The sequence below is a fragment of the Arctopsyche grandis genome, chromosome 12, assembly GCF_051622035.1.
Source record: "Arctopsyche grandis isolate Sample6627 chromosome 12, ASM5162203v2, whole genome shotgun sequence".
Classification (NCBI taxonomy): domain Eukaryota; kingdom Metazoa; phylum Arthropoda; class Insecta; order Trichoptera; family Hydropsychidae; genus Arctopsyche; species Arctopsyche grandis.
The window spans coordinates 13,806,576-13,830,503 of record NC_135366.1 but is presented as its reverse complement, the minus strand read 5'-3'; the positions used below and the strand labels follow the sequence as shown (position 1 = coordinate 13,830,503).

At 32.9% G+C, this 23,928-nt stretch overlaps 4 protein-coding genes across 9 annotated transcripts in view; 2 read left to right on the top strand and 2 right to left on the bottom strand.

Moving 5' to 3' along the window:
- Positions 1–23,928, top strand: part of Rbbp5 (retinoblastoma binding protein 5) — a 199,610-nt gene that overhangs the window by 82,590 nt on the left and 93,092 nt on the right. The gene's annotated exons all lie outside the window — the stretch shown is intronic.
- chico (insulin receptor substrate 1 chico) lies at positions 226–16,889 on the top strand. 6 transcript variants are annotated; one of them, XM_077443159.1, is made up of 9 exons: positions 233–373; positions 4,157–4,628; positions 4,706–4,892; positions 5,171–5,296; positions 5,575–5,732; positions 9,570–9,731; positions 12,434–12,628; positions 12,707–13,034; positions 13,317–16,889. In XM_077443159.1, exons 2-9 carry the CDS (start codon positions 4,241–4,243, stop codon positions 15,889–15,891), a joined length of 4,119 nt encoding a protein of 1,372 aa, XP_077299285.1. In that variant the 5' UTR covers positions 233–373; positions 4,157–4,240; the 3' UTR covers positions 15,892–16,889. The 6 variants fall into 6 exon arrangements, with proteins under 6 accessions (XP_077299287.1, XP_077299285.1, XP_077299286.1 ...); XM_077443157.1 differs by lacking the exon at positions 233–373 and adding an exon at positions 418–745; XM_077443158.1 differs by lacking the exon at positions 233–373 and adding an exon at positions 752–1,234.
- On the bottom strand, positions 16,857–20,091 carry PolG2 (DNA polymerase subunit gamma-2, mitochondrial). Its single transcript, XM_077443181.1, has 6 exons — positions 19,460–20,091; positions 19,242–19,391; positions 18,958–19,138; positions 18,625–18,734; positions 17,199–17,303; positions 16,857–17,125 (listed from the first exon to the last, which is right to left on the bottom strand). The coding sequence occupies exons 1-6, from the start codon at positions 19,910–19,912 to the stop codon at positions 17,066–17,068; spliced, it is 1,059 nt and encodes a 352-aa protein (XP_077299307.1). The 5' UTR covers positions 19,913–20,091; the 3' UTR covers positions 16,857–17,065.
- Positions 19,489–20,654, bottom strand: GatC (glutamyl-tRNA(Gln) amidotransferase subunit C, mitochondrial). The gene is made up of 2 exons (XM_077443183.1): positions 20,240–20,654; positions 19,489–20,091 (listed from the first exon to the last, which is right to left on the bottom strand). The coding sequence occupies exons 1-2, from the start codon at positions 20,560–20,562 to the stop codon at positions 19,923–19,925; spliced, it is 492 nt and encodes a 163-aa protein (XP_077299309.1). The 5' UTR covers positions 20,563–20,654; the 3' UTR covers positions 19,489–19,922.

Sequence of the window (23,928 nt, the reverse complement as noted above, 5' to 3'; positions counted from 1 at the left end):
GCTCTCAGCCCCTACAGGACCCGTCAAGGGACGATAAGGGACGATTACTTCCACGAATTTTTTTTCCTCACTCTTTTGTCTCTCTTCTGACTTTCCGTCTCTCTCTTCGATGGCTCGCTTTTAAGCGATACTTTTGTTAGGAATGACTATTCTATACATTATACTTCAATGTGTACGAGACATAATTGCAAAGTGTAAACAAGCGACGTTCGCGAGCGCGCGTTCGACGTGCGGAGCGGCGCTCGACGTTCGCGAGCACGCGTTCGATGTACGGAGCGGCGCTCGCCGTCGCGTGTTTGGCCCAGAGTGTTTTCAGTTTTACCGTCCGCCGCGGCTGTTCGCCCCCGGCCGGCACACTCTCCAAACCGCACATGTACGTATACGACGCACGCTATATATATGCCATACGCCGTACGCCGATGCGATTCGCGATTCGCTATTCGCTATTGCGCAACCCCGCCGGCCACTGTTGTTGTTGTGGCGGACGCGGCGCGAGGTGCGACGTGCGACGCGCGACGAGCGACTACATAGAGCGACTAGCATCTGCGCGTGCGACCACTCGACGTCGACGTCTACTTCCGACTCTACCCCTACGACACGCGCCTCTGCCTCTACTAGGAGCGGCTCCAGGCTCCACGTGCGCCACCGACGTCTTCGCCCCTCATCCCCGCCCCCACCCCACCCCACCCCACTCCCGTCGGCCGTTTGTTTTGATGTCGCTGACTCTGCCGCTAAACGACGTCAGGTAAACATTCCTGCGTGTTTTTGCCAAGTGTGCCGTCTCGTCGTGTCGCCACCCACCAAACTACTAAACCCCTAAACCGATGCTCCATAGTCGACGGTCGACGGTCGATGGTCGATGGTCAATGTTCGATGGTCGATGGTCGATGGTCGATAGTCGATAGTCGATGGCCGATGGCCGTCGACCACGCACGCACACTCGCACGCACACCCGCGTACAATCGCACACGCATACACATTCACACTCGCCCGCTTTATTGATCATTTACGCGCTCCACGCCGTCTCCTCTCCCCCTCGGATCGATCTTCCGATCTTCTGCGACGCAAAGTGCGTGATGCGTGAAATGAGTCTGCCGTGTTGTGCGTAGGCGAACCGTCGACCGTCTCCTCGGGGATCTTCGGCGGGCGCACTCCTCGGACTCGGCCAGCTCCGCCGCGCGCACACTGCACACATCGCACACACCGCACACTGCACACACTACGCACACTATAGGTTATGAGCTGCGACATTTACTACGCGTATTGTTGACCTTTGCGATTGTTTTACAAGCCTATTCTATGTTTCACTTTTCAGGCAATATTCCTGCATTATTCTTCCGATCGCTTTGAATCTTTGCCATTTTTTCCGAATGCGTCTTCCTTTCAGTTTGCGGTCGACCGACTTGAAGATCTTTTTCGATTTGTGTATGTTATGAAAGGATGCGATGCATCCGCTCTAAAATCGCCAGACAAATTGAACGACAGATTAACGGACGGCTGCTTTAAATGCAATTCTCATCTTCTCGAATGATAGATTGCACATCAGATGACGGGTAACCTTTCGATGTGCACAGATGCAATTATTTAAATGGTTACTCGTCATCTGATGTGCAATCTATCATTCGAGAAAACGAGAATTACGTTTAAAGCTGCCGTTCTGTTAATCTGGCGATTTTAGAGCGGATGCACCAAACCCGTTGTGAAACACTGCGAGTGATTCTCAACGACGACCGACTATTTTGAAAATTTATATGTGAAACGTTATATTTGAAAGTCCAATATTCAGTTTCAAAAACACTATTTCTGTTTTACTTGACGTCTTTTCTGTTGAAAGCCCGCCACGCTGAAAATTTCGCCAACATTTCCAACAAGAATTATTTAGAAATCCAATAGAAAGCAGACAATCTGTGGTTGATTTTCTTCTTCACCTTCATTGTCTTTCTTTTTTACTTTATCTGTTTCTTTTTTTAAAATCTTGATGTTTTTGTAATTTTACTTTTTTATATTACCATGTGGTGCTCACTATACATGGAATATTATATTTTTATTTGTGTTTATTATTATTTTTTGTCTCACTATACAACTTTCTTTTTTTATATTTTATTCTGTATGTGTGCCTATTTAAATAAATAAATAGATACACAAACCCTAGATAACTTTCGCTTTTCGGATTTCGAGTTTTGTAAAGGTGTGCTTAGACTCTCTAATATATCTTGCAACAATATAAAATAAAAAATTAATGAATGTATTTTTCCAAAACTAGTTCAATCTTCTTCAGTGTCGTTAAAATGCAATGCTCACAATCTAAAATACTCGGCAGTTAGAGATTTCTATCGAGAAATTCTGCTATGGTTGTAAATTCAGAAATTCCGGTGTAAATCAGTCTTTATAAACATTGACACGGTTTACACGACCCATGTTCAATTCTATCTGGAAAGGCTTAGCGGGTAGTATTCTTGTTTACTTTGTACATGCTCAAAATACAACGCCTATTGGCGTTGGTCAGCATTCAAAAGGTTGACTCACAAATTGGTATCACTTTTAATTTGCTATGTCCAGAATCTCGGAAAAGCAAATTTAACGTATTACAGGCAGTTTTTCAAAATCCTACAAGGAATGTTAGCATTTATAGTTTTTTTGAAGAAAAAAATAATGTATTATTTATTTACCCGTTTAATCCCAAGCTATTTCGCTAGGTCAAGACATTTTTTCGAAAAAAGGGCAGTCTTTATTTTATTACTTATTTCGGCTAATATTCAATTCTTGGTGTCAATTTGTTTATGATGTCATCTCCATGATGTATAGTGTAATAAGTAATATTTACATATATGTATATGGGTTGTGAAGCAAATAAATCAATACAAAAATTTAGTTAATAAAATAGTAATTTTTGATTTCGAATGTTGAACGGTTTTTGAAGTAATATTGAATATTATTTGTAAATACGAAGTACGAAGAAGGTCAGAAATACTAAAAATAAAGTTTTTTTTGCTTATATTGCAAGCCACTGGAATGCCAGTCCACTGCTTTATGGCGCAGTGCAACAAATTGCTGCGAATACTTTTTCGGACATACAATATAAAACTTAAAAACCGATATCTGGTTCAATATGGCGTAAAGAAATATGTAGCATTAAATTGAACAATTTTCGCCGATAGTAAAATTAAAAAAAAAATGCGTCTTAATAATTTTAAGAACTAATATTCGATATATCAATATTTTTTAAATGTAGAATTAGACGCTGATAAATTTTATGGTATGTGCTTTTTTAAAAATATCACTCCTTCCATCAAATCGTTCAATTTGCCTGCCGATAAAAATATTTTCCTCTAATGTTTTCACCAAACTACCAAAACTTGCTGGTAGCATTCTATCGATACCCATAAGTAATACATACGTGGAAAGAATAAAGATGAAGTAATGCATATGTGATAAACCAGTGTTCCATGAGCAAATTACCAAATCTCTACGTTTAAACTATTAAAAGTATAATGAGAATCGTTTTTTTTTAATTATTTTTAAGGTGTGTTAATAGCTTAAAAATATATCAATGATCACAATATTTCTCGTATATTAAAGATATTACATATAAATTGAGTTACAGTCGAATTGAGTCGAGAAAACGAAGATCAGTCGAACGGAGTAGACCGAAGCACGACACATTGATTCAAAAATTCATATTGCTCTCTCCTAATGATGGTTACCAATTCCAAAACATCTTTTTTTGACAGTGCATAATGTTGAAACGGAAATTGAATTCTAACATTTTGAGAGTGAATGTGTGTTCTTGTAAAATATGTTATGAAAATATTACTTTATAATAACTACATAATAAGCATAATTTTTTTTTTTGTTTATTTCATTAGTTTATTTAAACCATTTATTTGTCTCGCAATACTTTTAAGTTTTGCGCATATCGAAACAAAACTGCCAATGCGTAAACTTTTTCAAACTGATGGAAGTAATTTTTTTAAATATGTACATACATTGTAGTTTGTCAGAAGTGATTAAAGCTAAATTTTAATCTTTGTTAATTTTAATATATATTTTGAAAGTTTAATGAACACTGCATGTGCAATATTTTCCACTGTATGTAGGTATGTGACTATTTTGTTTTTGACATCTGTTAAAATATTTCGTTTTTTTATAATTTCAGGGAGTCATCATGCATCATTTGCTAAAATATAAGTAAACAAAAATTTAAAAAAATATTAATGAGTAGATTTCGATGTGATTCCATATGTTGAACATGGAATCGAGTCGAAGAAAAGACTCTCAAAGTGGTGAGGTAGTCCGTCAGGGCTATTTAAAGAAATTAAAAACTATGAAGAAAAAATATTTTGTGCTGAAATCAGAAACGTCTCAGAATTCAGCTCGATTGGAATATTATGATTCAGAAAAGAAATGGAAGTCTCAAGGTCAACCAAAAAAAGTGATTTCCCTCAAATCATGTTTTAATATTACAAGAAGACTTGATACGAGGCATAAACATGTGATTGCTTTGTATACAAAAGATGAATGTTTATGTGTTGTATTAGATAGTGAAGAAGACTTGGCTGGTTGGCTGCAAGCACTTTTATCATTGTTACACGGAGAGAATGCAGTCGACGACCAACCACACTCTCGACGTAAAAATATTTGCAAATGCATAAAATACAATCAGGACTTGAGTGATTCTGTTTATATTCTAAATGTTTCTTTGCAGAACATGTTTGGCAAGTAAACGTTCAGAAGAAGGGATTGGGTGCATCTCGAAATATCCTCGGATTGTACAATCTTTGTCTCACTGATAAGAAATTGTTTTTAGTGAAAATTAGGCCAAACGTTAATACCGCAGTTCCTGATTTACGTTTTCCCGATACACTTGAATTCTCCTTGACCACTATTCGTAGGTAAGGTTTAGTTTATCGGAAAATAGCTAACCTTTTTACAATGCTGTTTTATCAGTTTACAAAAGAATATCTTGAACCATTTTACCACAGTATATTGCATTTCATTGCACTTTAAGTTTATTTTCCAAGCTTTGAAGACTGATGATTATTGTCATTCTTTTGTGATAATTTATTTTAACAGAACCGACATGTTAAATGTATTTACAGTTGATAATTTAAAATAAAATATAGCATTGAAAGCGTTAACAGAATATATTATGCTTAATTTGCATTTACAGATGTGGAGATTCTGAATGTTTCTTTTATATGGAAGTGGGACGTTCATCGGTCACGGGTGCTGGAGAACTTTGGATGCATACAGAGGATCAAAATATTGCTCAAAGCATGCATTCAACAATTTTGAAGTTAGTAAAACCGTCTATTTTAGACAGTGCTTGCTACACAATCAAATGAAAACATTAAATACAAATTTTCCGTCTGTCTAGACATATTGTTCATGTAAAATTCGAACCGAATCTAATTTTAGAATGCTCTATGCAAGTTTCAAGGTTAAGCTATGCATAACTGGTTTATCATAGCGTCCCCTTTATACACTCAGTTCGCTATAAGTTAGATTCGGTTTGAGTTGGATGGATCACGCCAGATCTATATGAATATTAATGTTTCATTTAAATTTTTTTAGTGCAATGTCAAGTAGATCATCATCAATTAAAGAGGAATTAGGTCCTAAAACGAGAAACAGATCATCGTCTGCAAATGAGGCATCTAAACCTATTTCTGTTCTGACGAGACGTCAAACCCATGCTGGATCCAAGTCTCATGGTCTTTCTCCATCAAGTGGTAAGTTTATATATCTTTATAAATTTAACGTTTCTTAGTATACAATAATCTCTTATTGAATTTCTTTCACTCTTCTGAATAGACTATCGTTTTTGACGAAATATATTTATTTCTTTCGTTTTACAATGTTTATATTCTTCATCTGTTGTGTTGGTGATTTCCTTCAAATTGTTGATTTCTAGTTTTTTCGCAGACTTGAAATAAGTTGTTAAACTTATATTTAGTTCTGTTAATGCACTTGTTATGCAAGTATGCGCTTATTTGTTTTCCAAAATTTTTAAACTGGGAGATTATTGTATATTTTAAGTAAAAGTAGTTCCAATAATGTTTGTTTCGTATCCGTGTCTTGTAGATTAATAATTTATATATATTTTTTTTTTTCGACTTTTTGTGGTGACATTTTGCGTTGTAGTCTTTGGTAGCATTTAATAAAATAATATGAACATTTTATTGTATTTTTTGTTAAATGTATTACATAATCTATCTATGCGTTTGTACACATTAATGTATATATTATTTTTAACTGTCAGTTTAAGGTCGTAATATTTACTAATAGTAAATATAATTAAACAACCAGCACCAACGAGCACTTTTTCAGTAACAAAGCATTTGTTTTTTCAGAGGGTAGTATATCTCAAACAATTTTCTAATGCAATTGTGATTATCATTAAATACTAGTACACCCGTCCCTCAATTTACGTGGTAGTTTCGTTCCACGAAAAATGTATTAAAAGAATATGGAGCTCATACGAAATGTTGAAAGTCGTTATAAAAAATGCGTCTTTTACCTCAATTCGATGAAAAATTTACCTCAATTAAATTTGATTTATTTTATTTTAAGGTAGCTGAGATTTTGCCAGTGCGTTTACGATAATTATTATTCTTTGATTCCCATTGAGTGATAAAATGTACAATACATATAATATAAATTTGGAAAAACTACCTTAAAAATATCATTTTAGAAAACCGCGTTAGAATAAAATCGCATAAATGGAGGGATGGGTTTATTTATCGTTAGTAACGGTGTTCACTTTTCACTTATTCCCAATTATAATATATATTCAATGGTGAAGGCTTTGGACAGTTTATAAGATTGAGTTGTCATCGATGTTCAAAAAGAACATTGTTTACAAATATTTTATAAAACAACTTTCATTTCAGTTGTATCCGAAATCTTCTGTTAATTCGATATTGTTGATGTCAAAAAACAAATTAGTATAACTGTACAATAATACCATAGTATTTAATACAATAATCCCATTAATCCCATATTGTGTAAAATAAATAGTCAAATACCAATAATTTATGGAAAATGGGGGTTTGCAGTTCGATGTTTTAAGTTACTCGAGTACAATTTTCAAATGTTATTGAAAGTTATACAAACGTATTCGCTCTAATCAGATACAGAAGAACCTCGATTATTCCGATTGGTAAAAACAAACACAAATTTTACGTTTTTGCTGCTTTGAAATGCATAACATAAAAATTCAAAAAAAAGGAAGGAGAATTAAATCAGTTGTCTGCAAAATTCAATACTCAAACGACGTTTGTTTCTTGAAAACTTGATTGCGATTTAAATATTTATTTTTAATATTTCCAATATGGAAAAGAAAACGTGTTGTATGTATTATCATTAAAAGACAAATTAGATATAATCAATGCTTTAAAAGGCGGTGTATTAGGACGTTTTGTTGTCAAATAAATATGGTGTTGGAACATCAACGATCACGGATATAAAAACACGAAGTTTGAAAATTATGAAATTTACTGATTCTTTAATGTCAAAGATGGAAGCTCAGAGTGTAAGGTTATGAAAAAATAAGTGAATGAAGTCGAAGAGTGTATTTTTATATGGCTTATTCAAGACGATCGTCTGGACAGCCAATATCTGGTCCATTATTGTAGGAAAGTATTCGATTTGGTAGCTTCAAAAAGATCAGCTAACTTTAAGCAAAAATCCATAATTAAATTTCTTGATGTTATTATATATGTAAATGTAGACGAATAAAAATTATTTGTATGAATGTACATGTCTTCTTTCAATGTCAATTGTGATATTTTCGATTGTCCGGATTTATCATTATCCGGACTACCTTCATCCCCAATTAGTCCGGATAGTTCTACTGTGTAAAACAATTTGAGCTCTACTGTATAAAACAATTAAGTAAGTCTGTCTGACTGTTGAACAGTTAATTTGCTATACAAAAGTATTTTCCCCCTTCTGGCAAAACAGTTTACGTTTCGGTGTGTTTGTCTCACTATTATATGTATATACGGACAGAAAGATCTTGTACGATATTGATATGCCGAGATCAAATTAAAAACACTTCCATTACATATTGAGTATATTTTGAACACAGTATGTTCTAAGTGATACTTTTTATTTTTTGTGACAAATTTTGATTGATTTGTATGCAGTATCGGTCTGATAAAGTTTTTAAAAGTGTGTGTGTGTTTGTGTGTGGGATAATAATGTATTGATCAATGAAATACCAATCTTTACACTGCAATATCATGTATCTCAATTAATAATTAAATAAATATTGTCCATACGTGATATAGATATTTTGTTGTTTTGATTTTTTTATTACATTATACGAGATATTAATGTTGCATTATTTACTGTATCAGATATCATTATTTTGATTAGCAAGCATGGCAGATTCATATTTGTATTGTGAATGTGATATAATAATTTAATTTCCATCAACTGGAATTTATAAGATTATTAATTGATTGTTTATATTTGTTATCAAAAACGATTAGCATGTTTTGTTATGAAAATTGAAATGTACTTAATTTATTCTCGATGATGACTACTTACTGTTTAATACAGTTAAATTATTTATGGTGATAATCACGGAACGTATTGTAGATTTAATTCATTACATCATTGATTGGTATATGTGTGTTGTATATACATTTAAACATCATGTTGCCGTACATTTTTTACCACACTTGGTAGGCATATTAGCCAACAAAATGATTCAACTACATCTGGTAAAAACAATCTGCATATATTTAGATAGTTATCATATTCACAATTCACAAATCTCGAAATTAATTTTGAGAATTTCATATTTCAAGGGGCCAGATTTGTTCATAAACCAAAACCCAATAAAAATACGAGCATCGCCAATTGATAGTGTTGCTACCGAGCCTGAAGTACATTTTTTGTGATACTGATGTTTCATTAATTTCGTTAAAATTGTACTCACATTGCCGAGGTTTTTTTTTTGCTTACGATAGTCATGATCTTATTTCGATGTTTAATGTAACCAAATTTGAGTGTATGCATATACTTTTTTATATTGAACTTACTGGCAGAAAATTTTAAACATTTTGAAGCTGGTTTCATTATGTGATATTCATATGCCGTGCGCTACAAACGATTGCAAACCAAGCGGGCGCATGCTTATTTCGCTGCATGCTCTTTTCATACTTTTGTCTCGGCTTTTGCCATTTTAAACTTGCCAGAAAGATCCAACTCAATTTTAAGAATTGCCAATCATCAATGTACATCGAAATGTCATCTGCGCAACCCCATGAATATCTCGTCTTTCGTACATGCTGAAATTCAAACAGTTAAAATTCAATCGAAATGAGCATGCAGCCGGGTGGTTTGCAATCATTTGTAGCAAACCCATTCATATGATAATGTCAGGAAATAACAATTTAAGCACAGTTTTAATCATTGATGTCATCGATATATGAATAAGACATCTGGACTATGTAATACAGTAACTACGCCAGAGTGAAAAAAAAAATTGATATTTTGTTGGTTAATTTGCTCTGTCTACATGCTAAAATTTCCGCAAAAATTGGCTATTTTTCCAGAGAGCACATACTGCGGTGGACGTAGTTGTGTTGGCTTGTGTGTTAGCCCCTGTGTAACTGCTTCTGCCGCCTATTGTGTCTCTCAAGAAACGGATATGACATTAAAAGAACAAACTAGAGTCAAACAGAAGGACTCCTGTAACAGTGTTGTAGATAGTAATGGTACGCTAAATAATTATATGTTAATATAGAATAATTGCTCAATATGTTAATAATAGCTTGATTGGCTTTTGGTTGCTTGATTTAACAATGTGCGCTTTGTCAGTGTTTCTCAATCGAGAGTGGAATCTGCAAGTTGTGTGTTAATCAAATATTCGAATCGAACTATTGAAATTGCGAGATAAATAATACTTACATAAAAATGAAACTGCGTATTTAAATATTTTCTCAATTATTAAACAGAAATTTCAAATACAAATTTTATGGTTGTATTTCAAATAATACATTTTGTTGTCTAAAATATATATATATACCTAATATGAACACTTGCTATCAAGTATTGATACAATGTTTATAAACATTGAGCATTGAAATTTTCTTTATCGTATATTGTACATATAATTATTTTTCTGCTTTTAAAGGATTTTTGTTATTGTACAATGCTAAATAGTGTTGTATTGTTCGATTTTAGCCAATCACCAAGAATTCGATTACACTTTAAAAAATAATGCAGTCCCAGTGCAAGGGGCTAGTTTATTTATTACGAAGTCTCAAAATATTTAAATTTTTGTTTTAAACTTTAAATTTCAGATACATATAAGTAGTACATGATTTTAAAATGATTGAGAAGCACTTATTTCTAAATTATTTATTTATATATAACTGCTAACACAAAATACAAACATCTCTGCAGACCCAGATTCAGAAAAGTATTTTATTTACATGTGTAGTAAAATGATTTATCTGTTCACAAAACCAAATTTGTAAATTTAGTTATTCCAAATACTTATCCTTCATTTAACTATTGAATGCTGTTTGATTACTTTCTATAAAAATTTGAACTCCTAGTATTTTATTTTTATTCAATCAATACATGAAATTTCATGACTAGATTTGTTTTACTAAATGGTAAGTCTGGGCCTACAAATATGTACGTAGATTTAACAAGCTATTTAATATATACAACTAGTATATCACTCTCTAATCTGCGCGTTTTCTACTTAATTTAATATGTACATATTTATCTATTTGTATTTTGTAACTTTCAAATTCCTTATAATAAGTGCCTATATCATTTGAAATCGTATCTAGGTTCTAATTAATTTTAGGATACTGTCATTCAGCTGTCTAATTATCAAAATATAATGCAAACTTTTTGTAAAAGATTTGTTTTATAAATTTAAAAATAACTTTGGATATATAGGATCTATGATTCAATTATGCATTTTAATGTCTATTGATTTTTTTTAAACATTTTCATATCTTTCGTTAGTGATTAATTTTTTTTGTACTTAAATGTTAAATTTAAGTGTTTGACGGTTTTGGAATTATGACTCATCTTAACGTATGTATTATTTTAAATATATTTATATTGATGATCAATTTTTTTGGGTCGATCACTTACATTAAAAAAAGAAAACTACAACATATGCAATAGAAACAACTACATCAATGGTGTGTATACATATGTATGTGTGTGTTTTACGTGATGAATTTTACCTAATTGCTTATTGAACGTTTAAATATTTATAAAAATGATATGAGGTATGAATGGAGCTTTTTGTGGGGAAATTATAACTGTATCGCTTTAAACTTGTATAGAGCTTATGACAGTAACGCTATTTAAATCTCACAAACACCTATAATTCATGTTTTTCCACAAATATAAATATCTGTGTGAAGACATTATCTTAATTAGTAATCACACCATTTGATTCTTTTCGATCCATTCAATAAATTTAGAGTAATATTGTGACAAAATTGAACTATTCATGAAATTTTATAATAAAATAGCGTAATATGCGACTGGTGTTATAATTTTGCTGTTAATTTACTGAATCAGCCCAACATTGCGGTGTGGTTCTCTCGCATTATTAAATTTGTTTGAATAGGGAACAGCCTATTATAATAAATTATTAAAAATTTTCGATAACGAGTGTATTATGTGGTAATTGCATAGTGAATTACGGGAAATACGTAATCAGACTTCCAAAACACAATTTGATTATAATATGTATAAGTGTTGCTCTAGTGCCGATTAATCTAGTGAAGTGGTCGGCAAACTTTCAGGTGATCGGAAAATTATTTCAGTTTTGAAAATTTTGAATGGATACTGGGTAAAAGTAAAATTTTTTTAAAATTAATAAGTTAAATGTCATTTCTATAATATTACACTTGTGGTCAGTGGCTTCTTTGATTTTGAATATTTTTTGATAGATTTGGAGAATTTGAAATTTTTACATGGTTAATTTAAATCTGGATTTACTGTTGTATTATTTTTGACTTATTAATTTAAGTCATGTATATTTCTTGATAGGCAACTTAAAACTTCACATCTCACTATGTGACCCACAGGGTCACAGGTTGCCAAACATTGATCTAGTGTTTGTCATGACAATCATTATTCATGCTTATTTCATTAAAAATGATATATTATTTTTGGTATGTTTGCATGTGCATGACTTTAGAATTTTTATGTTTAGAATGTTAAAATTTTATTTAATGTGTTACATAATTATACAGTAAAATAAGTATTTAATTTGTTTTGGGTACATTTTATGAACCATTATTATGAAAATTTTATATATAATAAATATAAATTTGAGTACCTTAATCATAAATCAAAACACTAAATACATTTTTATTTTACTGTATATAAAAAATATCCAAATTAATGTATTGATCAACTTTTTATTTTTATTCAGCTGGTTCTATAGTTGGTGTTCGGGAGCGTTGTGATAGTCTACCATCTCGTGGAAATACTGTTCTAACGACACCTCGTTCAAATATATCAATCGGAACTCGTTATTCTTCTGCTCTTAGACCTCATAGCATGTTTGTTCATGGTATAGGGCAATCTCCTCCAGTTATAACTAACAGTCCATTGAGTCCTAATTCAGGTATTATAAATATTTTCTGATTCTTATACATATGTATACTTCAACGACTCTTGTGTTCTTATTATTTGTAAATTTCAGGCGCTTGCTCGACGGATAGTGCTGGTTCCAGCATGTCTATTGATGAGACTGATAATTTTTTTCATCATAGTATGACCCCCGATGATCATTTAGTTGGAATGATTCCTGAGGAGGTAGCTGACGAAACTCTTGGCATTTGGCAGCCGGAAAAATGTGATCTGAAAATTGAAAATACTTTTGATATCGTAAATAATATGAGAGAGCAAATGTTAAATAAATCACAGACACTTGATAGTTTTGATGGTAGTAGTCCAGTTCCTATTGTGGGTACCCCTAATTTAGGTGATTATATGCCCATGTCACCTGCAACTATGGAACCACTAAAGATGTAAGTACTAGATTTCTATTAGTCAATTCTCAACCTTATTTAAAAATAAATACAGGTTGAATCACATTAAACTATTAATTACTTTATCTATATGCAAAGTATCAATACATTGAGTATTGTTTTTACGATTACCAAATTTATGCATTTTTACATTGTATTTATTATGGAAGCCACAATTTTGTGAAGTTTTGTGACTTGTTCAGTTTCATAATTTGTCTAAGATTGCGATTATTAAAAGTATAAGATAACTAAACTAACTAAACTAAAATTCTTTTGTTTCAGAGCCCATTCTCTTTCAAACGTGTTTTCGGCTAATCATTCAAGAACGTCATCTGTAAATGAAGATATGTCAAATTTCGCAGATAGTCAATTAGCTTCTTCAATTTCCAAAACAAATGATTATGTTGACATGGAGCCATCTAAAAAGGTCAATGACCATGCAATGTCACCAAATGGTTCTTTTTGCTCTGTTGTTAGTAGTACTCCTTCGAATGATATAAGATTTTCAGAATATCATTTAGAAAAAGTTTCATCTTATTTTACTCCAAATGAAGATAAAGAAAACAGACCTGCTAGGGCTTACAGTGTAGGATCAAGACCTGAACACATTACAAAAATAATTACTAGACCTGAAACATTATCTAATGCAACAGATGCTGCACGTGCAAGAGCATTTTCTGTTGGTAGTCGTTCTAAAGTACAAAAAGACAATAGAATATTTAACCATGGTACACCACCACATTGTCATTTACATCACCTGAATAGTTCATCTCATTCCGGATATAAATCATCAAGTGCACCTTTACTAGCTGGTACCACTCATGTAAATACTTCTTCACGTTACCTTTACAATTCTAATCATAGCTCTGTAGAACCATTAGATATGATGGAAATGGACTTTAGTAATAGAACTGTTTCATCATCATCTGTTAAAACAAATAATACTCCTGATGCTAAAAGTCATGCGAAAACTGCAAAAGTATCTTTAAGTTCATCTGCGTCTAAATCCAGCGCATTACCAATTAGTAAAATACCAAACGATGGTTATGTCGATATGTCTCCAATTGGTACTAATAAAGCAGCTTATGTTGAGATGAAATCAACCGAACTAGTTAGCAGTGGTTCTGTTACTCCAAAAGCGATAATTGATAGTATACGAAAAATATCCATCTCCAAATCTCCACCAGCTTCAAATATTGCTTGTACTTCTAAACAAGCAACTAGTTCGTCTGAAGGTTATGTGGAAATGACATGGAATAATGCAAAAGCAATTAGTGGAAAATCACAGAGCCATAGTCGTGTATCGTCATTGCCAATTGCAATTCATTCTAATAACGCTAAAGATATAATATCTAATCCTGTGACATCATCAAGTACTAGTCCCACATTTAATTCTTCAATATTGAAGAAATGCGAAGAAGATAATTTTGAAGGACATTTTTACAAAGGAATTTCTCCTAAGGCTTCGCCAAGCGCTTCTCCTATTACTCCAGTTAATCCTAGTCCATTTCCTAGCCTAAGAAGACATTCTAAAAAGCATCATATGAGGCGAAATTCTAAAGAAATCTCCTCTCCTGGAACTACTCAATCTCCAACCTTTCCTTTTAATCCAACTAGTCCTGTTTCGCCAATAAAACCTATTACCCAATCTGTAGCCTTAAATTTTAAAGATTTATCTGAAAATAAAAATGCAGCTGATCCATCTTGTAGTAGTACTAAAATATCTAATAGAATGGATCACGAAGCTATTCGTACAAAATCTTGGGATATGGAAAATCTTCGAGGTTTAACTACAGTGAGAGAAATAAATGAATCAGGTTTAAATAAAGTATCAGTTGATAAAGATACAAAGCAACTGATTAACAATGCAACCAAAGAGCTTGATTTCAATATGACCTCTGGAGATTTGTCCGATTATATAAACCTTAATCCAAACGCTACAGTTAGATCTATGTGGGCGAAACGTCAAAAATCTGTTGATGATCCACCACCGGACTCGCCATTCGTTGAAGAATCTTCAGAATCTAAATCGAAATTCATACAAAATAGTCAGCCTATAGTGCAAAATATTTATCGTAAAGTACCAACTTTTTCTAATAATTTAAATTTTAGATCTATGGAAGTCAACGCTAAAGAAAATCAAAGCATTCTTTCGTCAAATCCTCTAGCTAATAAGAATATGTTTCCATTAACTAATACTAATATATCAAATATAAATCAAGTTCCGAATGTTAGAAAACCTATATTAGTTACTATTACGGGTCAAATACAACCTAATACTGCTAATTTTAAGCCTATACCTTCCAGCGACTTTAGTGAACCAAGATGTACAAAATCAAGTTCACCAAAACCTGTGGAATCAGTTTTAAATCGACAATTAACGAGTATACTTTATGATAATAAAAATACAAAGTCTGACTCTTTAGGGTCATGTAATCGAACCGATGGTTATGAAATTTTGGCTGCACAAAATGGAAAACACACTCAATCCAGGCCGAATTCTGTAAACAAATGTAAAAAAGGGAACGGGTGTTCTAGCAGTCGACCTCCTAGTGTAACATCACAAGGAGAATTATCTGGGGGGAATGGATCTCGTTCACGGCCATCTTCAGTCAGCAGTGAATTGAGTAATACTCCCACAAATTCCCGTCCTGCATCTGTGACAGGCGAAAGGGAGGGATCTAGTCGTGGATTACATTATGCTAGTTTGGAATTGGATCATGTATCTGACCGTAGTCCGCGCCCACCTCCAACGCCGATTGCTAATCGACAGACCTTTTCTTATGCTCAGATTGATTTTGGTAAAAGTGAGGAACTTAAAAACTCGAAAAATTTATCGACTAAGACTAAGAATTAAGTTTTAAGTAATTCCATGATGTTGTCATATTTGTAACATAGTGTAAAATTATATTTTTCACACCTGACTTAAAACGAAACTGCCCACAGCTTGTGAAATAGTTGTACTATAATATATTTAATTTACATTATTTTGTATTGAATTTTGTTATCGATTCATTTATGAATTGCATAATTATATTATGAATTTCTCGCGTCTATGACGAAACCAGTCTCTGAATTTGTAGATATGTATAGGTATTAACATCAAGTAACTAATAGACCAATTAAAAAAAAAATTACTCAAGTCATTGATAAACACCAGAAATTACAATACGAGATTTTGCTACAAACGTAACTGTATGTATAGTTAGGTCTTCCATTTATTACTTTCACAAGTAACGTTATTTTATAAGCCCAATATTTAGGCACGTTTTCAAAACCCATCGTGCCTTACGTTATTACATAACCGTCCGTCTGTCTATTTCAAAAGTTTCTCCATTTATGACTGGTATTTTTGTACCATTGTTTTATTGTGGTTTTTGTGTTCATTTTATTTTATATTCTCATATTTATTGTTTACAATAATTTGAAACTATTATAAAAATTAGATTTTAATTAGAGTATATATTCATATTAGAACGAAACTTGAATTGGTTTGAGAACGTGCCCATTATTTATTATAGACGGCTAAAAGGTATTCAATATTGTCTGCAAGTTAAAAGTGAAGTCAAAATATTTTGTAATTTAATTCTTAGCTATGCTCATGTCAAATGTGCAAATTTGTTTTAAATATTGAATTTTTTCTATAAATGCTTGTAATTAGATAATAAAATTGTATGTATGTATTTGCTAATAATTAATTATTTAATGCACAGAAAGTGTTCATTGTTATAAGTTTTAACACATTGTAATATGACAGTTATGAAATGGAAATCTTTGTTATTTTTATCACTCCTAAATTTGATAATAAATGAAATATATTTTAATTTATTGAAAAATATAATGTTTTCCACAAGTTATTTATTTTTTATTTATATCCTTAACAAATGACTCAACTTATTTTAAAACGAAACCTAAAAGATTACAGTATAAAATAAATTTTGTTGATAAATAAACCAAAAACAATTTTAAGTATTATGGGATGGACACTCGATTTTTTTTCTTTTAAGGAACGCTTTAAAAAACTACACTCACTACACATATTTAAAAACTTGGGAGATATATGGTACCAAATCTGTGATGTGAAGATCTTCCTAAAATTAAGAATACTTTGTAAATATGTTTATTTATTGACGTAAATTAATTTTATAATATAATTTTTAATACCTTTAGAGTTGTATTTCTACATCGAAGGCTAACGATTCCATTTTTTAGACTATTGTCATTTATCAAAACGGTATATGGAATGCCCCACTCATCGTTTCTTTGAAGCTGTAAATAAAATAAAACCATACTGAGAATTATTATGCTCCAAATCACAAATATAAAATTAGTTGAAATTAACTTGTATTGAATAATACAATGGTTCCAACGCGCAAAAACGGTAAAAAAAACATTAATTTATTGATTAACTGCCTATTGGAGAATTGTAGAAGTCGAAAAGTGTATTTTATGTAATTTGTGCAAAGGCAATAAATATCTGGAAAACTAATATTGGGTGTCATTACCACAAAAAATTATTTGTCAATTAACAGAATTTTTTTGATATCCAGACAATAGCAGAACTTAAATGATACCCAACAAAAATAAAGTAAAAATCAGACTATCCTCCTCCCCGCTATATAACAAAATTAGTTTATTTATGCATATGAGCCGTCTGGTTTCCAAACCAGATAAGTCAGTTTTTAGAAATTTTTCAGGAACAAGAAAAAACTTATAACTAGCTTAATTTTAATTTTAATTTTTAAAATATTTTATATAAACTGGTCATAGATGTTTACATCCTTGACTGTATTTTCACTTTTGACCAATAACTGCGAGACTTATCTGATTTTGAAACAAACCTTGACTTTAGCTAAGTAATTCAATAGGATGTAAATTGCTTTGAACTTTCTTACTTGGCCAACATATGGATTCGTATTTTGACCTAACAAAAATAACATAAAATGAAAATTGAAAAAAATGGATCTATCTGGTTTTGAAACTAGACGGCTCATATGTAGTATCAATAGATGAAGTTTTGGGATCATGACTAAATTCGACTTCAAGATTTCGATTGATATGACCTCAGAATCGATCACTGGTCACATTTCAATGGTTTTAAAAATATGTGTTTGTATGTCTTTGTATAATTTGGAGATAATTCGAAACTTAGTATCATTCATCCATTGATGTATAATATACTAGATCCGCCCTCACGTGTTATACTTGTCTCCCTTTTGGCGCATGCAAAATACATGGCGCTTGCACAGTTTCTCTTAGTAGGTAGGTAGGTACCGCTGCGTCGTAGGGAAAAAAATCAAACTTCCCCGGTAGTTAAACCCCCCGCACCCCTCAGTTAGTGAAGACAAGATCTCCGACCAAAATAACACGTCTGGGGCCCATCTAGTGTATTATACATCAATGCGTTCATCATAATGTTTATTGAGTTGACTGGAAGTGGTACCTTCTCTTATAGGGCTCCTTTCTTTATAAGTTTTCGGATTTCATTATCTCCAAAATTATTATATACTAAATTACCCAACTTAAAATGTATCAAGTTGAAAGGTTGCCAACCATTGGATTACTGTATGTGTAAACAATAAATTTTAACCTGTTGTTCAATGTTCAAAGTACAGAAGAGTAATACTGAAGTAATTCCGTTACTTTTTAGGTCTTCGAACAGATAGACGGCTAAATCTAACAACTCTGCAGGTTTATTACCTAAGACAGAAAAAAATAAATGTTATATATACACTGCCACTGCCACTGATTAATTATGTTTAATTTTTTATGCGCTCCATTGCATTGGAAAAGTTGCTTTAAATTTCATTAAAATGATATTTGAACATAATTTTTTTTAATAAAAAGCTTGACAAGTGAGTTTTGGCACCTTTTGAGAAAAAAAAAGCACTATGTATGTACATATGTATGTATAAATTCTTACTATCATTGTCGAATCCAAAAATACATTTGTAAGGAGTTAATATTCTATTCAGTCTCAGCACTGTTGTATCACTATGGGATTTAAAATCAAAAGCATCGCAAAATAATGCTACAAAAGCTGTTTCGAGACTGAGTCTACTAGTGACATGTACAGGAATTACACTTTTACGTCTATGATATGCCTGAAAAACAAAATAATTTAAACTCAATAAAGCCGAAATTTAAAATAAAAAATTAATGAATGCTTTGGTTTTGTTAACTGTTCAAATATTTTTACTAAATCACCTTTACATCATTAGTTGTGTCTAACTCAGACATTGTTATTGTTTCTAAAATTTCGTTGCCCCACGGATATTCGCCCAAAAGATCTACAGTTATGCCTTTTGGGCTCGAATAACTATCACCAAGAAAAAATCTTTCAGGAGAGCCTGAAATCTAATATTTAAAATTAAATTGATATATGTACTACATATAAATATAAAATCTTGAGAAATATGTTTTACCTTTTTCCACCATAATTTTCTTTGTCTTTGCCAGTTAAAAAGATATTTTGAAGCATTGTGTGGTGGTAAAAATATACTTGATGATAAAACAGTATACGAAGAACAACAAAAAATGTTTTCTTCTGAATTTAAAGTGTCACGTTCTATTTTATTTAAATTATACATTTCAGCGATTCCAAATGGAAGTTGTTGTTTTTGGGAGTCTCGAGTTGATATATATGAATGATAAAAATCATGTTCCGTATATTGCTTTCCAGTGTAATCAAATAAATGAAATTTTTCGTTCCGTTGCGAGACATTTGAATGTATCCATTGAAATTTTATATTATCTCGAAGTAACAGCCCCGAATGTCCCAAATTTAAATCTGATAAGTTGCCATTTGCTTTTAAGTATATAGGACTGAAGTATGAATATTTTTTTGCTAAAGCTAAAACTTTGTCAAGATATTTCATTTGAAGCTTTTTAATTATTTTTAACTGTTTTATTTTTATGAAGCAAATCAGGCCTTGATTGCAAAGGAATATTGCCTTGTGGTGCTACAAAATAATCTTCTAAAGTTGTATTTGAATTTTTTAGAATGTCTTTTTGACAATTTCCACCTGTCACTATATCAGAACGTAATTCTAGGTTTCTACAAAAAATAAAAATAAATATATAGTCAATATATACATATAATATGTTAGATTTAAGAAAGCGAAAAGATTTTATGTAATAATTTTTGCATCTACTTTGTGTACATATTTATAACAAAAAATATATTTTTTAGATAATATTCTTACTTGGTCTCTAAAACTGTATATAGAGGAAGTACACCATCTGTGTTGATGTTTAAAACTTTTTGAGCAAATAAGATGGCATCTTCTAGTATCTTAATTCCTTCTTTATTAGCACAGTTGACGAGAGAAAGGCTTTCTAAATGTGCGATGATGTGTTCGTCAATTGTTATTTTATTGGGTGCTGGCTCATTAGACAGTAGATTCAAAGAAATATTTCCTTGATTACAATCTATATTACTGAAATCTTTAAATCTAACATTGGAAGATTTCGATCTATACGTAGTATTAAAAAAAGATCGACAAGGGAGTATGATAATCCTAAACATGTCAATGCAAAAATTACAATTTGTATTGCCACAATTTTAAGGTTACGTCACGCAAACACACCAATGACAGCCAGTATCTACATTACCATTGTAAAAAAATAAAAAATAGTGCTGTCACTTGTGTGGTATTTGGATTATTAGTCACATTGCGGTGGCCACAAAGATAATTTTTGCCATGAAAATCGCGAATACGCAATATTTGGCACTCAATTTCTCGTTAGTATGATAGTTATCGTTAGTATGATGGACTTTTCGGCTGCCAGATGTTCCGCTATAGAGATTTTAATGACTTTGTGACCAGTAATCACCGAACCGATTTGTGTATACGAGGCGATCGCGAGAGTAACACTTTTCTAAAAGCCGTATCGTAATTCGTAGCTGAAGAACGGATTTATTAAGTAGAACTCAAAACAATTACATTTCTCTTAAACATAATGATGAACATAATCAAATGATTTAATATATTAGTTTGAGAATTGTTGTTGCATTAGTATCGATAGTCACCGAGCAACAATACTATCGCAACAATAATCTTTCGTTATAAATTAAGTAGATATATGTGATTTTATAAGCTTTTACATCATAATTGGGTAGGATTTTCTTCCAATTAACATATGATTCCCGTTTATGCTACGTTTTAACAAAGGAATGATGAAAAAAAGTTTCAGTTTTATCATGCACAATTGAAATCAATTTCATTTACAAATAAAGTCATGAACCACATATATAACTGTTTGTTAATAGCCGGACTCAAACCATCAGCTCACTTTCAACGACTATGTGTCGTGTTTAAGATTCGGTAAACGGATTATTCCGCAAAAAGTGATTCCGCAGATGTCACTAAAATCTCGATCACGGAACATCTCGAAAAAAATGTTTTTTTTACAAAACTGAAATTTTAAAGATTGATGGGGTTACTTATTACAACGGATGTTATGAAAACACAAGCATTTGTATTACTGTCTCAGGTAACAGGTATTTTCACGAAAACTCAATAATACATCGTTTTAAACTTGTTTTGATTGTATTTAAATTTTTTGTTTGTATTTGAGTTTTTTGTTAGAATTTTGTTTATGCCATAATAAATAATTACGATCCAAATTCAGAATTTTTGGCCCCAATTATTTTTTTTAGTCCCCGTCAGGAAAAGGCCGAGCCTGTACTCCTTCAATGATTATAATGAAAAAATGATCCCAGTACCTACATAGATATTTGCAGTGCAGTCGTAGTTGCGGTCGCCCAAAAATGAACACCGCCACACTCGCAAATATTATATTTGAATCCGATTCGAATATAATGTACTATAGATAAAGGTTGATACACACGTAACTTCATGCCTGATAAACATGTATGATATAAACATGAATAATTTCTCTAGTGCCATAATTGAGGAAGGGAGAAGTCTAATACGTCAGTATGGACAAGGCGCTGGTGTCCAGCCCTCTTAATTATCTATGAATGAAATATAGAGATCGAATTTGTGTCTATGAAGAGACTGCATGCCGCCAGTTGTTGATCGATGAAGTATATGTACATATGTGTTGAAGAAGATTAGAGCCATCAAGAGAAAATCCGCGCCCTGGTGTAGAATCGTAACTATGGACCCGCACCATATTTTTTTCATTATACGTACGTATAATGACAATTTTATTTGTTTTCAATTAGTGCAAGTTGCTCTTTTAGTAGTTTATTAATTAACATAGAATTCACCACAATTAAAATTTTATAAAATGTGAACCGGTACTTTCGGAGACCGGGCCCTCGTTATTAGCATCGGCTGGTACTCCCCTCTCATCATGTATGGAGAGTATAATAAACACAGTGTAAAATTGTTTATTAATATATTGTAACAGACGTATTTACGCGGGAATACAACTCTCTCGCTGGGAGAGTTACTGGCGTACAGGGACATGTCATTAAGTTGTCGTTAGGTTCCTGATTAGAATCCTCATCTCGGTCTTACAGCGGTTGGTGCTTCTTGGGCTTTTCGGAGCGCTTGGCTACCATGGAAAGGTTAACTCGCACGGGAATATGAAGCTGCGTGGAGATACAGGTGACGTACTCGTTGGAACTCGGGGAGGGAGTTATGATAAACTCAACCGTCCCGCGGCTATCCAACAAGATGGCGGATCTCTGGGCTCGTTCACGATGGAAACGGCTCGGGAGAGATCGGGGGTGGGGGGGCACGCCTGTGCCCCGTGACGACCGAAGTGCGAATGAATGAGAGGCTCTCGTCTCCTGCTTTTCGCGGTAAAAACTATCGGCCTGTGTTGCTATTCGCAAAAACTAGCAACCGCTACCAACTGAAGGGACGACTGGGAGAACGTCACGTTACAATATCCATAATGTTACACACGTATACAGAGGTTCAGTAAAGGAATGAGAATCGAAGCTCGACCTTTGTTGCGTAGCAGTGTGGTTATCCTTTGTTCCCATATTTTTGTGGAGGGCACTTGTTGCATTTGATCGTTGTCGGGTGTGTCAAATTCGTTCAAAAATTGTGTGGCATAGTTGTGCAAGCGTATCCTGATTCCCCTCAGAATATAAAACTTATTTGAATATATCATAACTCGTCACACCTATGATTGAAAAGTAGGATTCGACCATAAGAGAAGGTAGAACATATAACAAACGATCAGTGGCGGCTCGTGAGAATTCATAGAGGGGGGGCTGCAGGTGATCAAATGCAAACAAAAATAGCATGCATATGTACTATGCTGGGAGGTCTGCAGCCCTACAGCCCATATGGACGGCAAAAATAGCATGCATTTGTATTCGATCTCCCTCACGGGCCCGAAAGTGAAACGTTCGAAAACGCAAATATCGAAAGGCAAAGATCGAAAATCGAAAGATCTTAAGTCGAAAGATAAAAAAAGGGTGCATGGTAAACGGTACATACTCACTTAATTTGCGCGAGCAGGATACAACAGGAACAAGAGGAACAAGCTTTTCCTCCCGTATTCTGCGCGCGCACATTAAACAAGGCTGTATGACAAAAAGAGAGATAATTTCACCGCATGCCACTCATATATATTATATATACATAGTACCGTTTACCATGCACCCTTTATTTTAAGATCTTTCGATTTTCTGATCAGTGCCTTCCGATATTTGCGTTTTCGGGCGTTTCACTTTCGGGCCCGTGAAGTAGACCGATTTGTACTATACTGGGAGGGCTGTAGCCGAGCAGCCCATATAGACGAGCCGCCACTGCAAACGATTATCAACATTGCGAATGATATTTTGCGCAAAATAACCGTAAAGACGCTCAAGCACGCTTGTACAAAAATATTGATTATGCATGCGGTTGCGTGTGTACCCACCTTAATTTACGACTTCATAGGGAAGAGAAATGTCAACTAATTA